The sequence below is a fragment of the Fusarium venenatum genome (assembly GCF_020744135.1).
Source record: "Fusarium venenatum strain MPI-CAGE-CH-0201 chromosome Unknown EDB82scaffold_2, whole genome shotgun sequence".
Taxonomy (NCBI): Eukaryota; Fungi; Ascomycota; class Sordariomycetes; order Hypocreales; family Nectriaceae; genus Fusarium; species Fusarium venenatum.
Window position 1 is genome coordinate 8,934,645 of NW_027072130.1, and position 21,136 is coordinate 8,955,780.

The 21,136-nt window shown below is 45.2% G+C and overlaps 7 protein-coding genes across 7 annotated transcripts; 1 reads left to right on the forward strand and 6 right to left on the reverse strand.

Annotated features, from left to right (window-relative positions):
- Nucleotides 1-1,334: 1,334 nt before the first annotated feature.
- Nucleotides 1,335-2,560, reverse strand: EDB82DRAFT_557036 (uncharacterized protein; the record flags this gene model as incomplete). Its single annotated transcript, XM_065609688.1, has 2 exons — nt 1,335-1,980; nt 2,166-2,560. 2 exons carry the CDS (start codon nt 2,558-2,560, stop codon nt 1,335-1,337), a joined length of 1,041 nt encoding a protein of 346 aa, XP_065465134.1.
- Nucleotides 2,561-3,331: 771 nt separating this feature from the next.
- On the reverse strand, nt 3,332-4,146 carry EDB82DRAFT_476461 (uncharacterized protein; the record flags this gene model as incomplete). The annotated part of the gene is made up of 3 exons (XM_065608060.1): nt 3,332-3,340; nt 3,623-3,814; nt 3,886-4,146. The coding sequence occupies 3 exons, from the start codon at nt 4,144-4,146 to the stop codon at nt 3,332-3,334; spliced, it is 462 nt and encodes a 153-aa protein (XP_065465135.1).
- A 514-nt stretch (nt 4,147-4,660) lies between these two features.
- On the reverse strand, nt 4,661-6,278 carry EDB82DRAFT_557039 (S-adenosyl-L-methionine-dependent methyltransferase; the record flags this gene model as incomplete). The annotated part of the gene is made up of 8 exons (XM_065609689.1): nt 4,661-5,048; nt 5,101-5,211; nt 5,281-5,527; nt 5,645-5,672; nt 5,723-5,793; nt 5,847-5,984; nt 6,047-6,093; nt 6,150-6,278. 8 exons carry the CDS (start codon nt 6,276-6,278, stop codon nt 4,914-4,916), a joined length of 906 nt encoding a protein of 301 aa, XP_065465136.1. The 3' UTR covers nt 4,661-4,913.
- A 1,133-nt stretch (nt 6,279-7,411) lies between these two features.
- Nucleotides 7,412-9,668, reverse strand: EDB82DRAFT_502396 (uncharacterized protein). The gene is made up of 3 exons (XM_025736541.2): nt 9,434-9,668; nt 8,709-9,374; nt 7,412-8,622 (listed from the first exon to the last, which is right to left on the reverse strand). The coding sequence occupies exons 1-3, from the start codon at nt 9,576-9,578 to the stop codon at nt 7,538-7,540; spliced, it is 1,896 nt and encodes a 631-aa protein (XP_025587138.1). The 5' UTR covers nt 9,579-9,668; the 3' UTR covers nt 7,412-7,537.
- A 540-nt stretch (nt 9,669-10,208) lies between these two features.
- EDB82DRAFT_428344 (P-loop containing nucleoside triphosphate hydrolase protein) lies at nt 10,209-12,830 on the reverse strand (the record flags this gene model as incomplete). The annotated part of the gene is made up of 4 exons (XM_065607671.1): nt 10,209-10,452; nt 10,506-10,694; nt 10,748-11,266; nt 11,323-12,830. 4 exons carry the CDS (start codon nt 12,828-12,830, stop codon nt 10,209-10,211), a joined length of 2,460 nt encoding a protein of 819 aa, XP_065465137.1.
- Nucleotides 12,831-17,126: 4,296 nt separating this feature from the next.
- EDB82DRAFT_502403 (necrosis inducing protein) lies at nt 17,127-18,103 on the forward strand. The gene has a single exon (XM_025736544.2). The coding sequence runs from the start codon at nt 17,306-17,308 to the stop codon at nt 17,990-17,992; it is 687 nt and encodes a 228-aa protein (XP_025587140.2). The 5' UTR covers nt 17,127-17,305; the 3' UTR covers nt 17,993-18,103.
- Nucleotides 18,104-19,413: 1,310 nt separating this feature from the next.
- EDB82DRAFT_476466 (uncharacterized protein) lies at nt 19,414-20,007 on the reverse strand (the record flags this gene model as incomplete). The annotated part of the gene is made up of 3 exons (XM_065608061.1): nt 19,414-19,485; nt 19,536-19,834; nt 19,968-20,007. The coding sequence occupies 3 exons, from the start codon at nt 20,005-20,007 to the stop codon at nt 19,414-19,416; spliced, it is 411 nt and encodes a 136-aa protein (XP_065465138.1).
- Nucleotides 20,008-21,136: the final 1,129 nt, after the last annotated feature.

Consider the following 21,136-nt stretch of genomic DNA (forward strand, 5'->3'; position numbering starts at 1 on the left):
AGCTGTTGAACATCTAGTCGCACCCTTCAATACTTAGTACTATCACTAAAAGAGGCGACACATTCAACTTACTCACGCAATTGACCTTCGGCATAATGACTGACGATCTAGCAGCCTCGGATGCAGGCACCATTGCAGCATCGGATGCCCTGAACACAGGCAGAACATCCAGCCTGGCGCTTGGCAAGCTCAAACTCAGCTCGTGTAACAAGCTTCCCGGGGATGTCGAGCTCGGGGAGAGCACTAGCCATGGCAACAGAGGCCGAGACAAGGGCGAAAATAACAGAGAAGAACTTCATTGTGAGAGCGAATGAATTGAGATGAAGTGATCGTTGATGAGTATGATGAGACGGTTTTGAGGAGGGGAGTGTGCGGCCTTTATATACACAAAACAGATTTTCTTCGGCTTTTTCTTGGTGGCGGAATGCAAAAGAGCAACAATGTCTGACAAGATGATCAGTTGATAATCTGATAAACGGTACTTCCAGTAGCTATGAAATTGCCATGACTATCATGTCCTCTCAGTCCGTACTTAAACCAATCACAGTCCAGAATCATATCAATCAGTAGAGCATCTAGTATGTCATACAGGGTCACTTTCATGGGCACCTGTGTATAGTTCTTACTGCCAAGGGGGCTAGTAAGGGTGACAGGTAAGCGTGAGGGATTATTCTCTTGCCATGGAGCTCGTCCTTCGAATCCTTCGTTAGACGGTGGCGGAGTGTGCCTTATTTGACTTAGTCAAGTAAGCTTATAATGCCAGGTAAAAGAGCACTCCCAATATACCCATGCGTATCGATGCCTTTTACTAATACTATACTATTAACTATTAAGTCTACTATGGAAGCTTTCTATAATCCTAGCGTTATATGCTGGGGCAGTGAAAATACAAATACGGTAGAAAGCATGACGTTAAGCACTTCTTTGTAGAAACAAGGTATCTCAAGGGCAAGTCTCGCGAGAAGCCTCATAAGGCATAGCTCGAGGTCCTTCGGCGGGGCGGCCTCAATATCCACTATCAAATCTGGGACTGAACACCGAGGAGCATTCTCAAGCGGTATCGGACGTCACGTCAATACTGTGTTCTAGAAATTTCAACTGTCGCAAGCCCCCCCGCCCCCCCGATACAAACGGCGAACAGACACGATTGGATGGTATACGCTGAGTTATTGTACTTGCCTGACAAGGATAGCTGGCAGCAAGGACAGATAGAGAATTGATCCGCTTAAACAACACTATGAAGGCGTCTTCGAAAGCTTCTCTTGCCCCGCTCTTTGAAGATAATCTATCAGTTTCTTACCCTAAAGGAAAAGGTTTCGCTAATATAATATATCTTATTTCTTCTTATCTTTCAAAACCGATTGCTTTCTAATAATAGCAGAAAGTTCATTCTCTCTCCAAATGCCAAAGTAAGCCAGAGTGGCGCCGGGGTCAACTATAATAGCAGCTGCTACAATCCCAAGGCACTTTGTCAAGACACTATCTGCTTTCTGCATCTTTGATATGTCATAGACGCCCAGCCACGACCAGATGATCGCGGAGACAAAGATAAGCCAGTAGTCCCACTGGAAAATGCGGTGCATGCCCGTAGAGAAGTCTTGTATTGTTTCAAGGTCAAGCTTGGGCACCAAGACGTGGTCAAAGGTCAGCTGTAGGTTGCCAGTAGTGGTAAAAAGGATGTAAATGGTGGTGAGGTGTGCCATGGCGCTCACGACGAACGTGACTTTGTAAAGATTGGTTATGTGCTTTGTGCTAGCTAGACCTGTTGTAGCGGTGTTTGTCTTAGACAGCGACGATGATGATCCACGGAATACTGTTAGGTCTAGCACATAGACGCCTAGATCTATGGAGATTGGTGTAGGTTGCCAGAAGGCCACGGCGATCTGGTTGTACTTTGGATTGGGGCAAGGGGGATACATAAGTATCGTCGGGATGATGTAGATGAATATCATTGAAGGGGCCAGCGCCCGGGCAATGGAGCTCGGGACTTCGAGATTTCGGTCGAAGTATGAAGACCGGTGGGAGAGTGACCATGCCAGTCACTATCTGGTAAAGGAACGCCCAGATAGTATGGCTAATTCGTATTTATCTCAATCAGCCAATTAAAATATTATGAGAAACCAGAGAATGTGGATTCAAGGAAGGAAGAAAAATTGTGCACTTACAAGCCAAGCAAAGTCCACCGATTGCGGACCCTTAAGCTTTCGACAGTGAGAAACGCGATGCACGTCGAATAGCTCAGCAAAAACTGGGACTGCTGCAGCTTGGCGCCGACATCGTAACCAACAGCGCCCGGGTAGAAGGCCCCGACCAGAAGAGTAAGTACGTGGTCGATGGGTTTGACATTTAACCATCTTGTCTTGAGCAGCACACCATCAGGCAGCTCCGCACTCTTGATTACGGCGTCCAAAACCTGGTAAGATGTTGAAGAGGGCGAAAACACGAACTGGTACCAGCTGGCGGCGCCCGATATTGCGAGGAATACAGTCGTGAAGAGGATTGTGGCACCCCATGAGCGATTGGGGACGGTCTCCGTCGCTGATCTTGGCTGGCTGTGCATGGTTTTTCTTGATTCCTTTGATTGTTATGTCTGAGCTCGATCGCTCGGATGACCGTAGTAGTGATCGAGATGTATTTAAGGCAGGAAGTGAAGGTGTTTCGGCTGATGAGATGTTCCCACCGAAAGTCAGTCAGGGCTAGAGAATTTGACTGGAGTATATATGATTTTCTCAATTCCCCGTCCCAGATCATTTATATCTGGCATTACGCGGCTTCAGCTATTCAGTCTAAGTTTTCTTTGTGGTATTATCTATCAGCATGTGTGAGGCTGGCATTCAGTAACAGTGGTCTCAAGGGAAGCTTTGTCATCAATGATATTAGAGCGAAGATGCATTGATCGAAGTTACGTCATCTTCCGGTGGGATATGTGTAAGTCCCGAGTCTTGCCAAGCCGTTAATAGCGGTAGTTGCTAAGCATTATTGCGCTTCCTTCCTTTAGGCTTGTTTAAGACGAAAACAAATTGGTTGTTACTCAGCCCATTCCACGCTCGTGCGCGCTCCACTGGCCATCGGAAGGACAGTCATTACAAATCCGTCTCTGCTCGTAGTGAGCTAGTTGCCGCTTCTCTCAGGGAACAGACACCACATTTATGCGAATATGGATGTCGATAGACACTTAACATGCGAGACAGACATGGTTGTCTCCGCATAAGCTCAGCGATGTTCCAGCTCCTCGCCGAATTGTTGCTATATTCGAACTCAATTTGAAATGATTCGGCCTAAGACATCTCTTTTTTTGCACTCTGAATTCGCCGCGTAGCTAGAACAGATCTTAATTTACCTACAAAAACCAAATTTACTGCAATTAATTGTGCTAACTACTAGGGGTCTGGATTGTACGTTTTAGTTGTACTTGCTGAACTACTTCACTGTATTGCTAATTGGCCTTACTCTTAAATTGAAGGTTATAAAAATTAACTCTACCCCAATTAAGTGGGGTGAAAAAAGAACTTTACTAGAGTTCTTCATGTACTATTGCAGCAGGCCAGACCTCTCCATCATCCCACTTTCAAAGAGGATTTACATTAGTAAGGTATTTTATTCCAGACGTACGTAAACTTACATGCTCAACAATACAACCATTCTCCCATCGGAACTTGTCAATGATTTCTCCAGCAGTAGAAGAGTGGTAGTTCAGCCAGCCAAAGTTGCCTTTGAACATAGTTCGACGGAGCTGAAAGGTGGTATCGGGCCAGATTGGGGATAAAAACTCCCAGACTGCATCGGGGCCATCCTCTACACCAGGGTGATGATTCTGTTTATCAGTCAGTCAACTAAGCAAGACAAAGATAACTCGATCGAATCAATATGAACTTTTCTACGTACTCTATAGTTGGAGGATATTAGAGAGAAAGCTCCGCTTAAATCCTTCCTAACGACGAAGTCGTAAACAAATTGGTGGAATCGTTGACTGGTGATTTGCTCGGAAGGTGCTGGAATGATGGCATTACATGGCAGCGGCTTAATGTAGGTTTGCTGATTGGCCGGGGTCTGATTTTCCTTATAGTGATGAGTGTGAGGTTCAGACGCTGTGTACGATGTACCGCAAGCGACAAATAAAAAGATTGAGAGATTACTGAGAAGCATGATACTGATGAATTACATGTATTGCGAACTGTGTGTTGGGCGACATTCGAGTCACTGGAGTATTTCGATTATTTGAACACTAAAATTCCTAACTGTTTATAGCTTTCTTAGCCAAGGCTTTTTGAAGTGCAGTAAAACCCTTATGATATAGAGTTGTAAGCATATCCCACTGCCAGTTTCTTTTTATAAGCATTCCGCTGATATACAACAGGCATCCCACTCTTGTAGGTTTCTATAATTATTATCCCACTCGGCATCCCACTCCCGATGCTATTATATATTGCACTCGTTGCTATTCCTATGTCTGAAAAAGATGATTTACCAATCGCCCTGAACAATATCGAACAAACAATTTGCTGGCCATCAAGATTGCAATTTAAAACAAAGTATCACACATCAAACGAACCGATGAAGTAGAAAACAAGTGTAGCATATACACTCCTTGAGTATACACTTTGGATTACCGATAGCAACTTAACATAGAACTGACCGAACGAGATAGATAATCGTCTCATAATATTATAACCAAGTTTGGTAATTACGGAGGCAATAGGAAAGGCTATGCTGAGGCAATGAAACTCGTTTCATCGTAATTACATTCACTAAACAACTTCTAGTTTGCGGGCGTTTATGAATCGAACACGTATGTAACCATGAACTCTCTTGTCCCTCAGGGATTTTCGCATATTCATTACGAACAGTTGATAATCCTCCTTGGGCCATCCTAGAATCTGTTGCCACGCCATGAGGGTGTATCCTGTATACTCTTAGAAGGCTGCAACGATTGCATAAAGGTTAGAACCGATGATTCGCTTACCCTCAAGATCAGCTTCCATCGTTGCGCGAAGAAACTGACCGACTTCACGCAACTTGGGATCCTTAGCCCACCCACCAACAGGAACCTATGTGATGTGAGATACAAAAGTCCCAAAAGTTTGTACAAGAGAACAGTACCTTGAAGTCAGTTACTTGAAGGTCAACAAATCCAGCAGCAGCGAGCAGCTGCACGTCTCCTTCAATCTCGCAGAAACTGCGGCCGAAAGCTTTGCTAGCCTCTTTGAAAAGCTTGTTCCATGTTTATATTGCCGTTGCATTGCTGATGGTCTCATCATCGCTGAGGAAAAGGGGATTGACCTCGACGGATTCGATTGAGCCGCCGGGTTTACAACAACGGAACGCTTCCTTAAATAGTACACCCCAATCAGAAATCGCACCAATAAGATAACGCATATGGACAAAGTCGAAGCTGTTCTCAGACCAACTCCAGTCACGGGTTGCATCCTCAAGATCAAACTTGACGTTTGGTGGTACCCAACTTGGTTGGATTGGAGATAGATCTGTACCGATAACCTCGGCATTAGGGTATTGGTCGGCAAAATCACTTTATGATATTAGCATCTTACAATTGTGTTTTGAAACGCAACATTTGTTCGTACATTGCCCATATGCCTGTTTTCTCTTTAGCTGCTTGCATACTGTGCGTTATCCCATGTGTCACTTACCAGTTCCGGTTCCTATATCGAGGACTTTCTGCATACTGTTAGTTCTAGACATCTGTGGAAGCAGATTTGATGACTAGCCTCCAGATCGTTGTTCAAATGCGCTAGCGAGAGCTTGCCGTCGAGAAGGAGTAGGAGATAATGATGCCTTGTCAATTTTAGAAACCCGATTGGATGTATATTGCACAGAGTTTGCCTTACGAGATATCAATAGACTCCCTCTGCTGCTCATCATTTGGTGCGAAATACTCGGTATCGTACTTCTCACTGTGGAAGGTTCGACCCTGAAACTTTCGATACTCAAGAATACTAGATGTAATGGATGCGGTTGAGCTTGCACTAGATTCATGCGTTAATAGCCGTCTTAGAAAGGGAAATGAACAGACGAATGAAGCGCTTACACACCGTCTCCGAGTGCCGAGTCACCGTCGCCCTCTTCACTTTCTTCCTAAAGCTCATTTCCTGATCAGAAAATCAACAACTCGGGTTCGAGCGGGCACTTACTTGTACTGCAACGAGCTCCAATTCTCCCTGGCTAGGCATCGTGGAAGGCACCGATTCGGAAGTAACTTCTGGTGTGTTTCGTAAGTTTGTCTCGCCAGCGATCGGCGACACCGTGTCGGTTCTGTCCATATCCACGGCTCTGTTGAATGATGTGGGTATGAGAGTTGTAGAGTGTTGACCGGGAGGGAAAACAGCGCATTAGAGCTTTGGTGCAACGTAAACATAATGTATCAAGGCCATGCTGGCAGAAGCCCTGCCCCATAAATTGGCGATCCAACCGCTTCCTAGTAACTCCATACAACTTTCCTCTTATTCCCGCATCTGTTACCAGAAACGATATTTCCAAGTAAAAAACAGACCAGTTTCTGCCCAATAGCATCTAGTTATCAGATCCTGAACAGAGGATACTCGCTTAACACACCCTGTTCCCGGAAATGGAACCTTTTGGCCCCGGACAAAGGGCAAGCTTACGCGACACCTTTGATTTGCAGAAATCTATGTAGTTTTCTCTTCTCTCGCTGGGCATTTCGCAAGGATACGCCAGGCGAAATGCGAAATGCGAAGGCGAGGTGATGATGACCGGGGTTAAGGATTTGAGACTTGGGTGTCTTCCGATTCGCGGGCAAAACGATGGTGCCCGCTCGGAATTACTGTATTGTTGTGACATTAAAGCTGTGGACATCACTAGGCCTATACGCTCGGAGAGGAACAAGCAGGGCTAGTAAGAAGCGACGACAGAATTGTCAAGTCGACGGGTGAGTTCCGAGGCAGTAATAAAGCCGATAGAACCATACCATCTACTTGCGGAACGAAGATATCAAACCGGCTGGTGCGAAGACTTTGTGTTAGCTGGGATGTGATATGCGCGATTTTTTTTTTTTTTTGGATCCTTGATATGCTGTTGGTTCTGGAGATATTATAATAAAGACCCAAAGTTCCTTATGAGGCTAACCCTGGAGCCTTCTAACCACCCATAACTGACTCAGATAGTCATGTTAATTCGCGCCCCACCAGTAATCACGGTATGTGGTTTCCCAGCTTTCATGACTGACAGGCCAAGGCTCACTTACCGCCAGTCGGTATAAGAGTATCGGAACCACGTCAAGCTTCACTGTTTGCTTTTCAGTGGTATGCCGCAATCTTCCATATACTAGCTTTGCACAGACTTTTCGCTTGGCGGCCCATCTCTCTGCTCCCCTACCGAGGTAGGGGCCACCACAGAGTCCTTCATCCACAGCATGTAATACCGTTGTAAGTTAAGAAACTAGTCTATATTCTTCTTTCTTGCGTTTCGTTGCGTAGGAGTATTCTGCAATGATAATATCAAATAGTGTTCTACATTGATAATAGTTTTGATAATGCTTTACCCGTTTTCAATACGTGAAACATCAAACGGGTTCCTTTTGATTTTCATTCCCTTTCAAGCCCTTACACTCATGCACAATATGCCGTCTTATCCACTGCCACACTCTTGTTATGCGCTCTCCATTAACAGCCCATGCTACCACACTAACTATCATTACAGGCACAACCACATATATCCACGTTGTTATATCAGCTCCAGAGCCGTTGAGTTGCTGAAGATCCATTCCAAAGATTGACGTAGTAAAGGCTAATGGCACAAAAAGGGCAGCAATAAATGTTACCTTAGCTACCGCTTCGGCTTGCTCTTTTCCACGTTGTGCCTCGCGAACGACGGACTCGTTTGATAGTTTTTCCATTTCATCTTGGCAGCCAGATGAAACGGCTTGGGCACGGCGGATGAGCTTCTCAAACTTGCGCTCGAGACAAATAGCGGCATCGTCTGCTTTTGCTTTTGCGCCGTTCTTCTTATTCCTATGCTGTGAAGCCTCTTCTCTGTGGTGCTGCGGCTGATACGAGGTGCTAAGGGAACTCTCCCGGCGCTGTATTTGCTCATCGCTATGTTCCTCACTGTGGGGGCTGGGAGTGGAATGTGGTTGTTGGCTCACCAATGACCAACCGCGACCTCCTCGGTTTTTTATGACATCCAGTACATCTTGTAGTCGTTCAAGATGAGCGTCGACCTGTTTCTTGATTCTTTGAATCTCACCAATCCCGTGATTGGCGTCTTTACCAAAGTTTTCCGTTTTCTCTTCCATGAGGTTTAGAAATTGATATTCAGATACTGCCAGGAGAAGGAAGACTGTGTTGAGTGCATGAAAAGGGGAGGCGTTACTAGCCATAGTCTCTGTGCTGTCTTCGTTCTGGCCGAGTTCGTCACAAAGTAGTGAAAGCCCCGCTTCCAGGGGATCACGTGCAACTTCTTGGTCCTTCTCAGCTGCATCAACTGATTCCTCTTGTGTTGACTTGATGATGTGCCTGATCTGTCGATTGGTGAAGTCAAGAGGCCAGCTGATAAAGCGAACAGCTCCTGCATGCGAGTCTCTGATCTGTTTCCAAGGACCGCGATGGCTTTGACTTAAACTGGTGCCGCAGTCTGACCATACAACAACTAAGTAAGTCATCAGAGTTAGTTATAACGAAGTCAAAATAGAGTGGAACATGGGCGACTGTTAACTGTTGTACACAAGAACTTACTTGTCCAGTGGCTTTGGAACTGAAGCAACTTGATGGTGAGCTGCTGTTCGATAGAAAAGTGTTTGAGATCGTGAACTGAAAAACTGCGAACCATTGTACCACACGGCGCTATCCTACGTCCCATGTTCACATCATCTATAAAGGACTTCATTTCTTTCGCTAGATCCGTACGAGCCCTCTCCAAGCTTGAACCAGACTTGTGGTTATCCCACAATCCAATGCTCGTAAATGTCAACTGTATTGTCCCTGTGCCGATCACAGAAATGGGCGGCAGACAAAACATATCACTCAGATTAACTTGAGTTCCGTTAGCCAAGTGTTGGAACAAGAACTCGTAGTCTAATCCAAGACAGGATCCTATCCGACTAAGCCATTCAATCGCAGGATATCCGCGGAGGAAAAGCATCTTATTCACTTTGGTTTTGCGTAGGGTTTCCTCAATTTCATCGAGTACAGTCAACGTGTGTACCTGACGCCGTGCACCCGAGACAGGTGGTAGCTCGTGCAGTACAGCAAAGTCAGCCTGTCTTGGCTGAGAGCCTGGGCTGGGTATGGTAGAGTTACTAGGTTGATCAAAAAGCCTCGAAAGTGCCTCATAGTGAAGCCCTGAGAACAAGGAACGACCGTCTTTGCGTGGTACAAAAGTAGACAAGTTGGACTTGTAAACTTGAATATAACAGTTAGTATAGATGAGTGAAAGTATCGGAACAGGATTTTATTCATACTATCATGGCTTGAGGAAGGGCTGAGACGTCTTTCATGGTGAGCTGAACTTGTGTTCCAGGTGCTCGATCTAACGAATGTTGGATCTGAACGACGCCGAGTGCCCATCTCCTCAGGTGACGCTATTGATGATTTTGCCGGGTCCATTTCTGTATAACGCCAAGGGCGGGTAAAACGGTTTTGAATGTGAGGGAGATCGAGGCCTAAAATACACACTCAAGCAGATCAGGCTGAGAAAGACCCGAAATCATTGGTCAAATGTTCAGAAACGCCACTCAGCACAGCCTTTGTAGTACGTAAGATCCTGTTGTCTAGGCTAGTCAGCTGTGCGTCCTTTTTGTGTTATACAACCATACTCAACATGTAGGGCCAATCATGATTAGACACCTGCATCATACTCATCATCCCATGACCTATATTAACTTGGCAGCCTGATTGAGAATTTCAACCCTTTCACAGTCCTGTATTGTTTATGCTAACCTGCATAATCCGTAATCATTTGGCATTCAGAGCTGACCTTGTTTGGACTTGTGCCGTTAATAAGCGGTCACTATTGGAACTACGACATTTCTAAGATAATATGTGAATGAATGCTCAAATTCCGAATCCTCCTACGCCTCATTTTCAACCTTGGGAGCATTGACTACCAAAATAAAACTGAATGACAATCTTGAATATATTCCAATGTTAAGGGAATGTGTATGGAATGTCCTGGTAGGGACCGAAATTGCCTCGCACTCTCTTTGAAACAACCAGGATAAAAGTCCTCCCACAAAATCAACGGTATAGAACGTAGATCAGTTCGTCCCAATCCGAATCTGTCAACTCATCCTCTTCCCGATCATCATTTGGAACCAAGTCGTGGCGAATATCCATGGACCGTTTAAGCAACTCACGTGTTTCACTTCCGCTGTTACCTGATGCTTGAAGCGCGCGGCCCAACTTCCAGCAATATCTCCCAAGGTCTGCCTTGTACCATGGAACGTCGCCCGGGAAGGCCACACACTTCCTTAACAAGGCACTGGATCATTTTGTCAGCTTTGATATAAAATCACTTGTAAAGACAAAACTCACATCGCTTCGTCGTATTCCGCCCTTTCGAAATGGGCTCTTGCAAGTCTGTAGCTGGCCTGGATGGTGAAGCTTGCGTTCTCGCCGCAAGTGATACGCAGTACTGACAATCCACGCTTCGCAAAGTTGTACCAGTCACTTTGACCTTGTAATCGTCGAATGTTACCCATATATGTGAGTAGATGACCGTCCCTGGGTTGAGTTAGCAGCCAGTTCCGCGGCCAGTCAGATGTACGGGAACTTACTCAATTCCCTCGGTATTATCTTTCCCTAGTTTATCCTCTCTTTCTTTCAGAATAGGTGCCAGTATCTCATACCCAGCGTCGGGGTTCCCTGACCAAGCTGTGACGGTTCCTCTGTGCTGCCAGGCAAAAGGAAAAGGGAGTTTATCAGACTTTCGCTGTTGATCTAACATTTCGCAACAAGTCTCGAAAGCCTTCAACGCCTCCTTGGTGTCTGGGATGGTCATCAAAGCGATTCCGAGTTCGTTGTACGAGATTGGAAGTGTCTTAATGTCAACAGGTTCCTTGTATTTCTGGATTCTGTCCACGAGCAACTCGATCCACTTTTTGCAGCATGGAACTGCGTCTTTCGTCAACATGTAGATTGAGGTAATTCCCTGGTATCTGTAGCTATTGGTGAGCAGATAGCTGTATCTGTTTGTGTCTTGTCCCTCGCTGTTGGCGTTGAGAATTTGCTGTGACAAGCGTGCGTATTCGAAGCCACTTCTAAGGTTAAAACCCCAAGATTGAAGGATGAAAAACCTGAGATGCCTAATCAGTACTTTCAGATCATTCTATTTACATTTAGTCAGACTCACCACGCTGCTTCGTTAAACAGTGACGCAACAGCAATGTTCGGCTTCAGTTTCTCTGGAGACTTTTCCTTGACCAGTTCTTGCAAGGTGTCTGCATGAGGCAAGTACTCTTGTACCTTTCTCAGTCGGTCGGATCCAAGCTCATTTGTTTCATCAAAGAATGGCCAAACCGTTGATAATAGCACGACTGCTGCATCAAAAACTGACCGTAACTCTGCTATGCCGAGCTGATCGCGTACGACGTCTTGGACCAGTCGGTGGATCTTGAGAAAACCAAGTTCCATGTTTCTCGTGATTAGAGATGACTGTATCAGTTCAGCCCTGGCGTCCATGTACTCAAACTTGTCTTTGGGGTAGTCATCCAGATCGACTTTGTCCGCACCCGCCATCAACATATTTTCCGGAATGTTGTCAGGATCAAGCACAGAGAGAATCCGGAGAAGGGCGAGGGCAGATGGTGTCAAGCTCTCTATGTTCCATATTGAGGCAACTGTTTGTTGCCGAGTCATTCCTTTGACTGGTGCGCTTTGGAATCTTCTTGCATCATGATTATAGCTTTCCAAGAACTCGGACAACGACAGATGTTTAGTCCTGATCAGATATGCCATTTGCACTATTGCCAGAGGAAGTCCCCCCATTCTTTCAGCAATAGTTTCACAGACTTCTCGACCAGACTGTTCTTTTTCCCGACGCGAAAGGCCCTGAAGCCATGCTCCAGCATCTTGAGGTGTCATAGAGGGTAGGTCGATGCCTAACAAATTGGCGAAACCTGGAGGATCCTGCTTCGCCAAGGGGTTGCGGCTGGTGATGAGGATGGAGCCAGGGCCATTTAATGGCCAGAAGTCTGACAGAATATCCGGGTCATCAGCATTGTCAAACACAATCAGCCACCGAGCCTTCGAGCCCAAATCTTGCCCCGCTCCCATTGTCTTAATAGGGTTGGAAAGCCATGCTTTGACAATCTCTCTGATCGACTCTGGGTCTTCCCGAAGTGCTACTGCTTCATCGGAAAGGCCAAGCTGAACAGCCATATTGCGATAGCATCCATTGAGTTTATCAGTGCTTGCTGAGTTGACCCAAAAGATAGCATCAAAGTCGCTCTTATGCGAGTGAGCGAACTCTACGGCGATCTCGGTCTTACCCAAGCCCCCGATACCACAAAGGGCGAATGCCTGGAGAGGCTCTTCTTCTTCACCACTGCTATGCCCCGAATTGTCGTCTACAGTTAAATTTTCTAGCTTGAGAGCTTCTTCTATCTGTTCTAAGATGCTCTTTTGCCCAAAGAAGCCACGGTTACGAGTTTGACCAAGCATGTGACAGGGTAGAAGAACAGTTCTGGTCCCGGTGACTGAACTTCCTGGGCTTGAGTCCCTTTCAGGGCTGCCGTTCGGAGGGCTACAATGGCTCTCAGTGTCGGTGTACGAGATAGTATAACTGATCTGGAGCTTTCCAAAGGCCTTGGTAACGAGGCTTTTACCTTCCAGTGGAGCCTTGTGAATGAACCTTATCATACGTTGAAATAGAGATGTCCCAGGAATGACAACAGGCAAGCCAGAGTGGGGCGAGTCTGCTGGTACAAGCTCTTCGTGTGTCGTATTTACGGCTGCGTGAACGCGATCGACAAGCTGATTCATATGAATATTGTTTCCTAAGGCCATATATTACGGCATCTTACCTTAACATTCAGCCTACCTCCCTTTCGAATAAACCCCAATCCCGATGCAGGCACCTTTGTCTCTGTGGACTCGAAGACGGACAGAATTGGAACTGGTAGATTCAAGGCGCTGAATTGTTCGCAGACGTAGGCCAGACTCTCTTTATCTTCGTTTCGGAGAACTGTCTTTGGGACATCCTTGCGATAGAGCTGTAGTATCTTGCGCCAATTGTCCCAACGATCGTCTTCGGTCGTACAAAGGTGCGGTGTTCCAAGAAAAACAATGCCCGACAGCGCGTTGTGGATGTTGGGATAGTCGTGGTGGGCCAGATTTAAGGCTCGCTTGAGAATGATGCCGCCTAGCCCATGGCATATAAAGTAGAGGGGTCTTCGGTGATACTACACAACATAGGATAATTAGCCTCGTTCCTGATACCTTCATCTAGGGACCTCACATCAACCGGCCTCGCTTGACGGATATTGTCGAGAAGACTTCCCCCAAGAACTAGCAGTTGATGCCAAACATGTCCATCTTCAGCACCGGTCGAGTCAATGTCGTAGGTGAAGATGAATACGCGGGTGTCCTGGTCAGTCGAGGCGAGTAGAAGCTTGAGCCACGAGCAGCTGTTCTCTTCGTTCTTGGGGCAGCCTTGGGCCCATAGTCCGGGGACTACGACTATACTGTATACACGTTAAACACTGTGAAGTAATCATAGCGGTATGCGGGTGGCAAGGAAGTGATAGCGTAGAAACAGGAGCTTACTCAATTCCATCAGCAGGGGCCTTTAACTCGGACAAATGGTAGACTTGTCGGAGCTCAGACCAAGACTTTCGCTGCAGCCTCATCGGGGGGATAGGGTCCTGAAAAAGGCGGATGGAAGGTTTCGTGCAAGCTCAAAAGCGATTTTTCGATGTCAAATCGTAGTCGCACTCTATGTAACGGGGATAAAGTTTAGAAAGGGGACACTAGACAGGATTTGATTCCTTGATAAGCAAATAATATTCGATATCAAGAACGCCTCGTCACGCCATAGCTTAGCGAGGTAGGGCAGAGAAGGTGATATATGGAAACAAACCCCGCATTGCTTATGGGCGCCAAGTGATACAATGTGGTACATACAACCTGTTTAGGCTCACCTATCTGCTGATTAGGCTGACCGGATAATGATCTTGGATTGTCACTCTACACCCTCTTGTGTTCCTGGACTGATAGAGATTCGGTCGATCCCCGACAGTAGCCACCATTCAATAAAACCGGCCAGTGTGATCTTTCTGATCTACCCTTGTCAACTGCTGAGGCCTGCAGAATCATGATGCCACTCGTATTGACTACCACAAACGCCCCGGCCGGGGTTCACCCGACTGCCTGCTTTTTAACTTTTCTATGATTGGCTCGACGATTATTTGTAACGTGAGGGGATCGACTGTATCGAGAAAGATCGGTGTGAAGTCTCGATGCAACTTAAAAGTTTGTTTAAGACGCTGAACGGAGACAAGGATAGTTGCTACACTGATAGATAGGAAAGAATAAAAATTATTAGTGAAGAATATATTGTTTATTATATAGTTTCTATCTATACACAGCCTCTCTAGACCCAGATGGTCTTCAGCACGCCCCATGACCTTCGAGGGGCTAGGATTGCCAATATCCCCTGGCGTTGAATAAAATAAGAAGACGAAATCAAATGGTGTCGTCTTCATGGCCTCCATACGCGGTGGCCTGAAGAGAATTGCTGTACACGCCACCGTACCCGGTAGATGTCTGCCCCCTTGTCTAAAAACAGTCTGACAATCTCTTCATGGTCTTCAGATACGGAGATCAAAAGCACGCTGTCGTATATACCGCCCCGCCTTGTTAAAACTAGAAAGCAAGGGACTGCAGCATAATATTCAAGACCTGCTTTATCATATCACTAAAGTCAAACAAGAAGCCAAGAGTTAAGCGGCCATTTCCCTTAACGACATAATCTAACACAGTCGCACTGAGAACTGTCTTTCCCTATCTTGCAAGCCCATTTAACCAAACATATTGACACAATGCCGAGTGCCATTCCTGGAAGACTGGGTTATTCAGGAGCTATATACATGTCCCCTCATGGCGGAGCTTCATTGCGTAATTGGCGTTTATAGACGGATTTTAAGGCATAGACCTAGTTTAAGTATATTCAATAATGAATCAGATGACATTATAGCAAATCTCCACAGTCAGCTATAAAAGATATAAAATCTCTGAAGAAGGCAGTGAAGGGAAATATGCATCTGGTGGCGTTAATGAGAGCTAAGCTTAGAGTCCTTCGGCAGGCAAATGACATGCTGAACCGGCGACGGAGGGTAAGAGGGCCCGGCTGCAGAGAGTAGGAGTAGTAGTGTTAGATGAAGGGAGGGACGTAGCTGATCAGATAAGTCCTATTGGGCAGGTAGAGGGTGAATCGTCGAGAAGTGGCGACCGAAGAAGGTCAGCCTAATCAAAGAAAGATTGTTGTAGAGCATGCCGCAAAACTAGACACAATGCAAGAAAATGTCAGACAATTGTTGCGATCTCTAGAAAAGGAGACATCGGTTAGTTTTAGTTGATTTAGTGATCCACTGTCTTTTTATTATGATTTGTTCAAGAGACAATTTAGTGCAGCGTTTGCTTATTTGATATGCTAGATTATACCTAATTCTGTACCTCTAATCTGCGTTTTGGCCAACACGTTACTATTAACAAACCAGCGGTAGTGAAATCCTGTTGCACTGAGAATGGGACGGACGATAGGGATGCGGCATTGTCGATAATATGATTGATATACGAAGATTTTACCCAACACTCATCCTTTTACACAACTTCAAACATTCCAAACAAGGGTGTTGTCTGATTCAAGAAATAAACACCCGCAGGACTATCGATTGTACGTAATCCTTCCCAACCCGGGGCATTTTGGTTATTTGTGAGCTTTGCCGAACCGTACGTCCCTGTCTGCCTGCGTCTAATGTGGCTTGGTCGGGCCACCCTTTGCTATCAAAGTCCTCGGCACCCAACGAGCTGTCAGACATTAATTGTACTCGGTTAATTGATGTAAAAGGTGTATTCACGTTGTGTTGTGTCAGAATCTGCCCCTCGAGAGCATCGCCAATTTGGCGCGTAATCTGAAGCATCCCTGTTCCACATAATGCCCATGCACTTGTTTAACACGAGCGACAGTGTAACATATGTCTAGAGGCATTGTACCTTCTCTTCGTCTACACTGGGTGGTATATTCACCTATTTTGCCGTAAAGCCTCTGAGCCTAGCAACTCGAATCGTCTGCTAACCCCAAACAGCAAAGATACTATACCTAAATTTGTTCCTTGCTCTTTTCAAATGTAAAGGCGAACCCTATGCCCGTGCAGACCTAAACAGGATTAGATAAAATTTCAGTCATACGGCAAAATGGCCTAAATAGGTAATATCACAAATAGTAAGCTTAGCTCGTAATCCAATATTGTTCTACTCAATTTTCTTACTTAGTGCCTGAAAATAGCTTTGCGCAAATATTACATACATAAAGGCAGTGCCAGGGAAGTAATTAAGCTTGAAGAGGGACAAGGTTCTGTCGACGAATAGGACGATAGAATCCGGTCACTATTCAAGCGCCTGAGTTTGGATAGGGGCGTTCTCCACTTGTTCGCTGACAGGGCTGACAGGGACGTTCAAAATACAGCATTTGGGATTGGGAACCTAGCATCTTTCGTGCCATTGGGCTGTGATGTGTAGGTTATTAAGTGCACTAGCATTGGCTTGCAACACTAATATCTTCTGGCACAGCCGCCTTCCTATTCGCCGAGCCTTGTTTCGCTATAACTCTCGTAAGATCTTGTTGTAACAATCTTCCACTTGGTCAGTCATACCTGATCTGACTAGTATCTTCTAAAGTCTACGGCCGACAAATTCTTATAAGCTGACTCATGCAGCTCGCAAAACCTAGTACCTACTTCATTTTATGAACATGGATAGTCTGCCAATGGGCTGAGCACTTTCTCGATGGAGAAAATCCACGAATTGAATGTCACAACCGGCTTTGTTGGTCAAATGTATTATGTGAGCCCTGATGTCGCGGAATTGCAACGATGCAATTCAGATTTCTATATAACAGGCCATCCATCCGAGCCTTGATCTCATTTCAACTCACCCATTAGCTCATCAAACAAACACATCAACCTGAAAGACCTTTCATTTCATTACTACTTCTCATATCAAACTTCAAGATGTTAAACTTGGCATCTATCGTTGCTCTCACTTGCGTCCTTCAACAGGTGCAGTCGGTTCCTGTCACTGGGTCGACCTCTTTATCCACCCGAGACGTCATACCTATGCTTCCACCCAAAGGGGACGCGGAGGAGGAGAAATACCAGCCTCTTCTAGACTTCGATACGGACAGCTGCTACTACACATCAGCCATCGACATAGGCGGCAGAACCAACCCTGGGCTGGAACCATACTGGGGTAACAGTCTCTCCAAGTGCCGAGAGTCTAGCCGCATTCATAGCAGCCATGTCTATTCTCGACAGCGATGTAACAATGGCTGGTGTGCCATCATGTACGAATACTACTTCGAGATGGACCATACTGGCTTCGAAGCTTTTGGTGCAGGCCATAAGCATGACCGGGAGAACATTGTCATCTTTGTCAAAGACAGCCAAGTCAAACGTGTCGCGCCTTCGTGCCATGGAAAATACGACAAGGCGTCAGAGAATTTTCTGACTGGTGGAGACCGTGCCAAACTTGTTTTCCACAAAGATGGACTTGGTACACATTGCTTCCGTATTGCCACCAAGAAAGATGATGACAAGGTTGAGAACTTTACTAAGGACTGGATTCTGGGAAGTGTTCTGGGTTGGAACCACTGGCCTTCTGGAGAGTTAAAGTACAAGATGTTTGAAGCCTGGCGTTCAGGTGTTGCCCCAAAGTTGTGGGACTGGGAAGATGCTTTCACCAAGAACCTCCGGATGGCTGCTGGTGATAAAGTTCCCGGTTTCGATCCAAGCCGTGACGAGTGAGCCGACATACAATTCAAAGCACCCGGAGGTCGCTACGCTTTAGTGACAGTATTATCGGGTTCAGTCTGGCTTTCCTAAGCGCACTGCTATATTTCATCACTTTCAGACAATCTTAGTTGACTTCATACATTCAAATATATAACATGAGTTCAATTCGGCATGGTTTTATACGTTTCAATCATGTGATCTATTGTTTTCGTTAATTAATAACTGATAACTAAGGTAGGGATTTTAGTTGCGCTAGTAGTACATAGGTATACTAATGATTTAAATAGATATGTACCGATAATTCAGTTAATGATAAGTATAGCAGCTATATTAAGACTATAGGTCTTCAGCGCATCTAGATATAACGGATAGGATAGCATTAAAGAGGTAACAAGGAATAGGGAGTACTTAAACTAGATGCAACAGAATAATGCTTCGGATGTGATGGACTGGCAAAGGTCCAATGGAACTATTATCGGCGCTTTTAAACGTTAAAGCCACATAATTACATAAAGAACAGATTACCAACAACCACTATATCTACGCAACAGTTTCATAAGTGTTATATCTCTTTGATCCACCTATAGCCCAGAGATTACAGTATGACAACCACTCAGGTTTACTAATATTGTCTACTGGCTCCTACAGCATAGTTGCGAGGCCCGTGATAATATGATGTCCTTGCATATCGCCCAAGGGTTCGACTTTTGCAGACGTATAGATGCTCTATTGAAGTTCAGTAAGTCCTCGCAGAATAAAAAAACGAGATATGAGCTTCTGCAGCAAACCCAGCAACCCGAGGGATATTAACGGTGTATATTTAGCGATCAGTTGCATGGATACTCTGGAAGCCTGATGTTGAAATAGCCTTGATTGTCGTTTCTTGAGGAGGCTGAGTTACTTCTTCCAACGCTCTGTAAGATATTAACCCCCAGTTAAAAAAACAATTGGAGACACTTTGTTAATCTCTAGGGAAGGGTACATTAAGATAACAGGTCTAAACATAATCTAGAATAATTATCTAAATTTAACCTCTAGATTCAGCTATAATTTAATTCAGTATTATAAATTACTTGATTGAGCAAAGCCTTCCAAGCTTCCAACGTACGCTCAAGTGAGTTGAGAGTGACCAACATCCGCAAATCAGCCGCCACCATAAGTCCGAGAGGCGTCAATAAATGGTGGCATGCGTTTCCTGGGGGTGCTATAGCATCAATTAACAGAAGTTTGGATGTGGAGCTTAATTGAAAAATCATTTCTTTTAGAATCTTGGCGGCGTATTTATCTGACCAATCGTGTGAAATCATATTCAGTATGAAGAAATCTCCCTTATCGATTCGAAGTTTGAAAAAGTCATGTAGTATAAAAATTACCCTACCTTTAAGAGGTTCAGGCACATGCTAATCCAAGGATTCTTCAATGTGGGGCAGGTCCTACACAATAATTCGTAGGTTTAGGAACGGCCTAGGGAGACACGCGGCGTCGTGGCCACTAGAACCTCCAGCCTGGCGAACATTTAGTAAAGAAAGAGAACACTAGAGGCCACAAAACTTACACCAACGACTGTCCCCTCGCTAAGGCTAGACCAATCATACCCCGTAATCAGTGGCTCTTCCGTTTTGACAGCAGCAAAGGCAACAGTTTGCATACTCTCTGTAAATCTCTGCAAGCACCAGTTGGATGGTTTTACTCCAACCTGACGGCTGATGTAGTCCCACCAGGGCTCGCCTATTTTTAAGCGGTCGAAGTTGGCCAAAGCGAAACCAGTCTTTTCCCACTCTTCGCTGGTTTTGTCTCTGTTAGCACTGAGTTTCTTTAATACTTTGGCAAGGTATACGGATCCGGGCTTGATCTCTTCCAGGTTATGTCTATACCAAGAGGGGGATTTTATTTTGCTCGTTTGAGTGGCACAGCGTAGAACGACGTATGTGTTATGCTATCCAACGAACCAGGAGCTTGGGCGAAGAGTCGAATCGACATGGCATACCGCAGGATCCGCCGAACAAGATGCTCAGGAAGCTGGGCATGTTGAACTATTTAGGCATAGGCAACTGACCCGTGCAACGGGACAGCTTCCCAGTAGATGCTCTGGCTCAGAACATCAATGACACTAGCGTCATAATTGAGCTGAGGCTCTTGATATTTCTGAGTTAAATAGGATATGTTTTCGAGGCTTAGGGACTCAAAAATGACCCTGGATCTAGGAACTGAAAGGTTTAGTTGTGGACGAGACACTCACTAGCCGAAGGCTAAGCCTGAAGGGTCTAACCCGTTTATCAAAGTCCATGAATTTATTACAGAGACTGACTTAGCTCGAAGGAACAACACCTGTTAAGGTCACAAACGAATTTGTCTTTGAAACTGAACGTGATAGCAGTATCTTGTACACCGACTCGGGCTGAAATTCGCCCGAACAATTGTTCTGACAAAGCAAATATTTCCATCCTTGGTGGTATGATGCCATATGGATGATCGTGAGATACAAAACAACGTATAAAACATGATGTGTCACGGCCAGCTGGAAGACAAGATCATCACCAAGATACACTCAGACTTCGCAAAATACACATCGCATACAGAATAACTGAACTATCTTTTCCAACATGCCCATCGACACTCTATCTCTTGAAGGCAAAACTGCCATAGTTACTGACTCAGGTCGCGAGAACGGTATTGGTGCTGGTATCGATCGCTAAAGCCTTTGCTCGCAACGGAGCAGATCAAAAGTTGTACAGGGTGGTTGGAACGGTTATGAGGGTATAATTCTGAGCAGTCATGAACCTCGTTACCACCTGGGGATATTATAAAATGCGTAGCAATAGGGTCAGGAAAAACTTAGATTTTGATGATAGAAATCCAGTTAGCAAATCCGACTTGGGGTTTAAAGTCGCCAATACACTTTCGGCCGAATTAAATCACAATATATTCTTTAGGGTTTAAACTAGCGTTTTAAGCTAAGCTTTATTCCATTTTAATTAAGATTTCAGTTGCATTATACTATCATTCTACAGGTCATGATTCAATTGATAGAAATGAGATATTCCCCCCAGTTTTTTGTTGGGTTTGATGGTATGTAAATATATAATCACCTGACCTCAGTTGTGCCCTAATGATCCTTTCTATGCCTATGTCCGAAAAAGATGCAATACACGAGTC

Excerpts from the sequence above, each read along its gene's own strand:
- EDB82DRAFT_502396 (XM_025736541.2), bottom strand. The coding sequence starts at position 9,578 with ATGGACCCGGCAAAATCATCAATAGCGTCACCTGAGGAGATGGGCACT. Across the intron at positions 9,375-9,433 it reads CCCTTCCTCAAGCCATGATA|TTTACAAGTCCAACTTGTCT; the intron begins GTATGAATAAAA and ends GTTATATTCAAG. Across the intron at positions 8,623-8,708 it reads GTTCCAAAGCCACTGGACAA|TTGTTGTATGGTCAGACTGC; the intron begins GTAAGTTCTTGT and ends TGACTTACTTAG.
- EDB82DRAFT_502403 (XM_025736544.2), top strand. The coding sequence starts at position 17,306 with ATGCTTCCACCCAAAGGGGACGCGGAGGAGGAGAAATACCAGCCTCTT.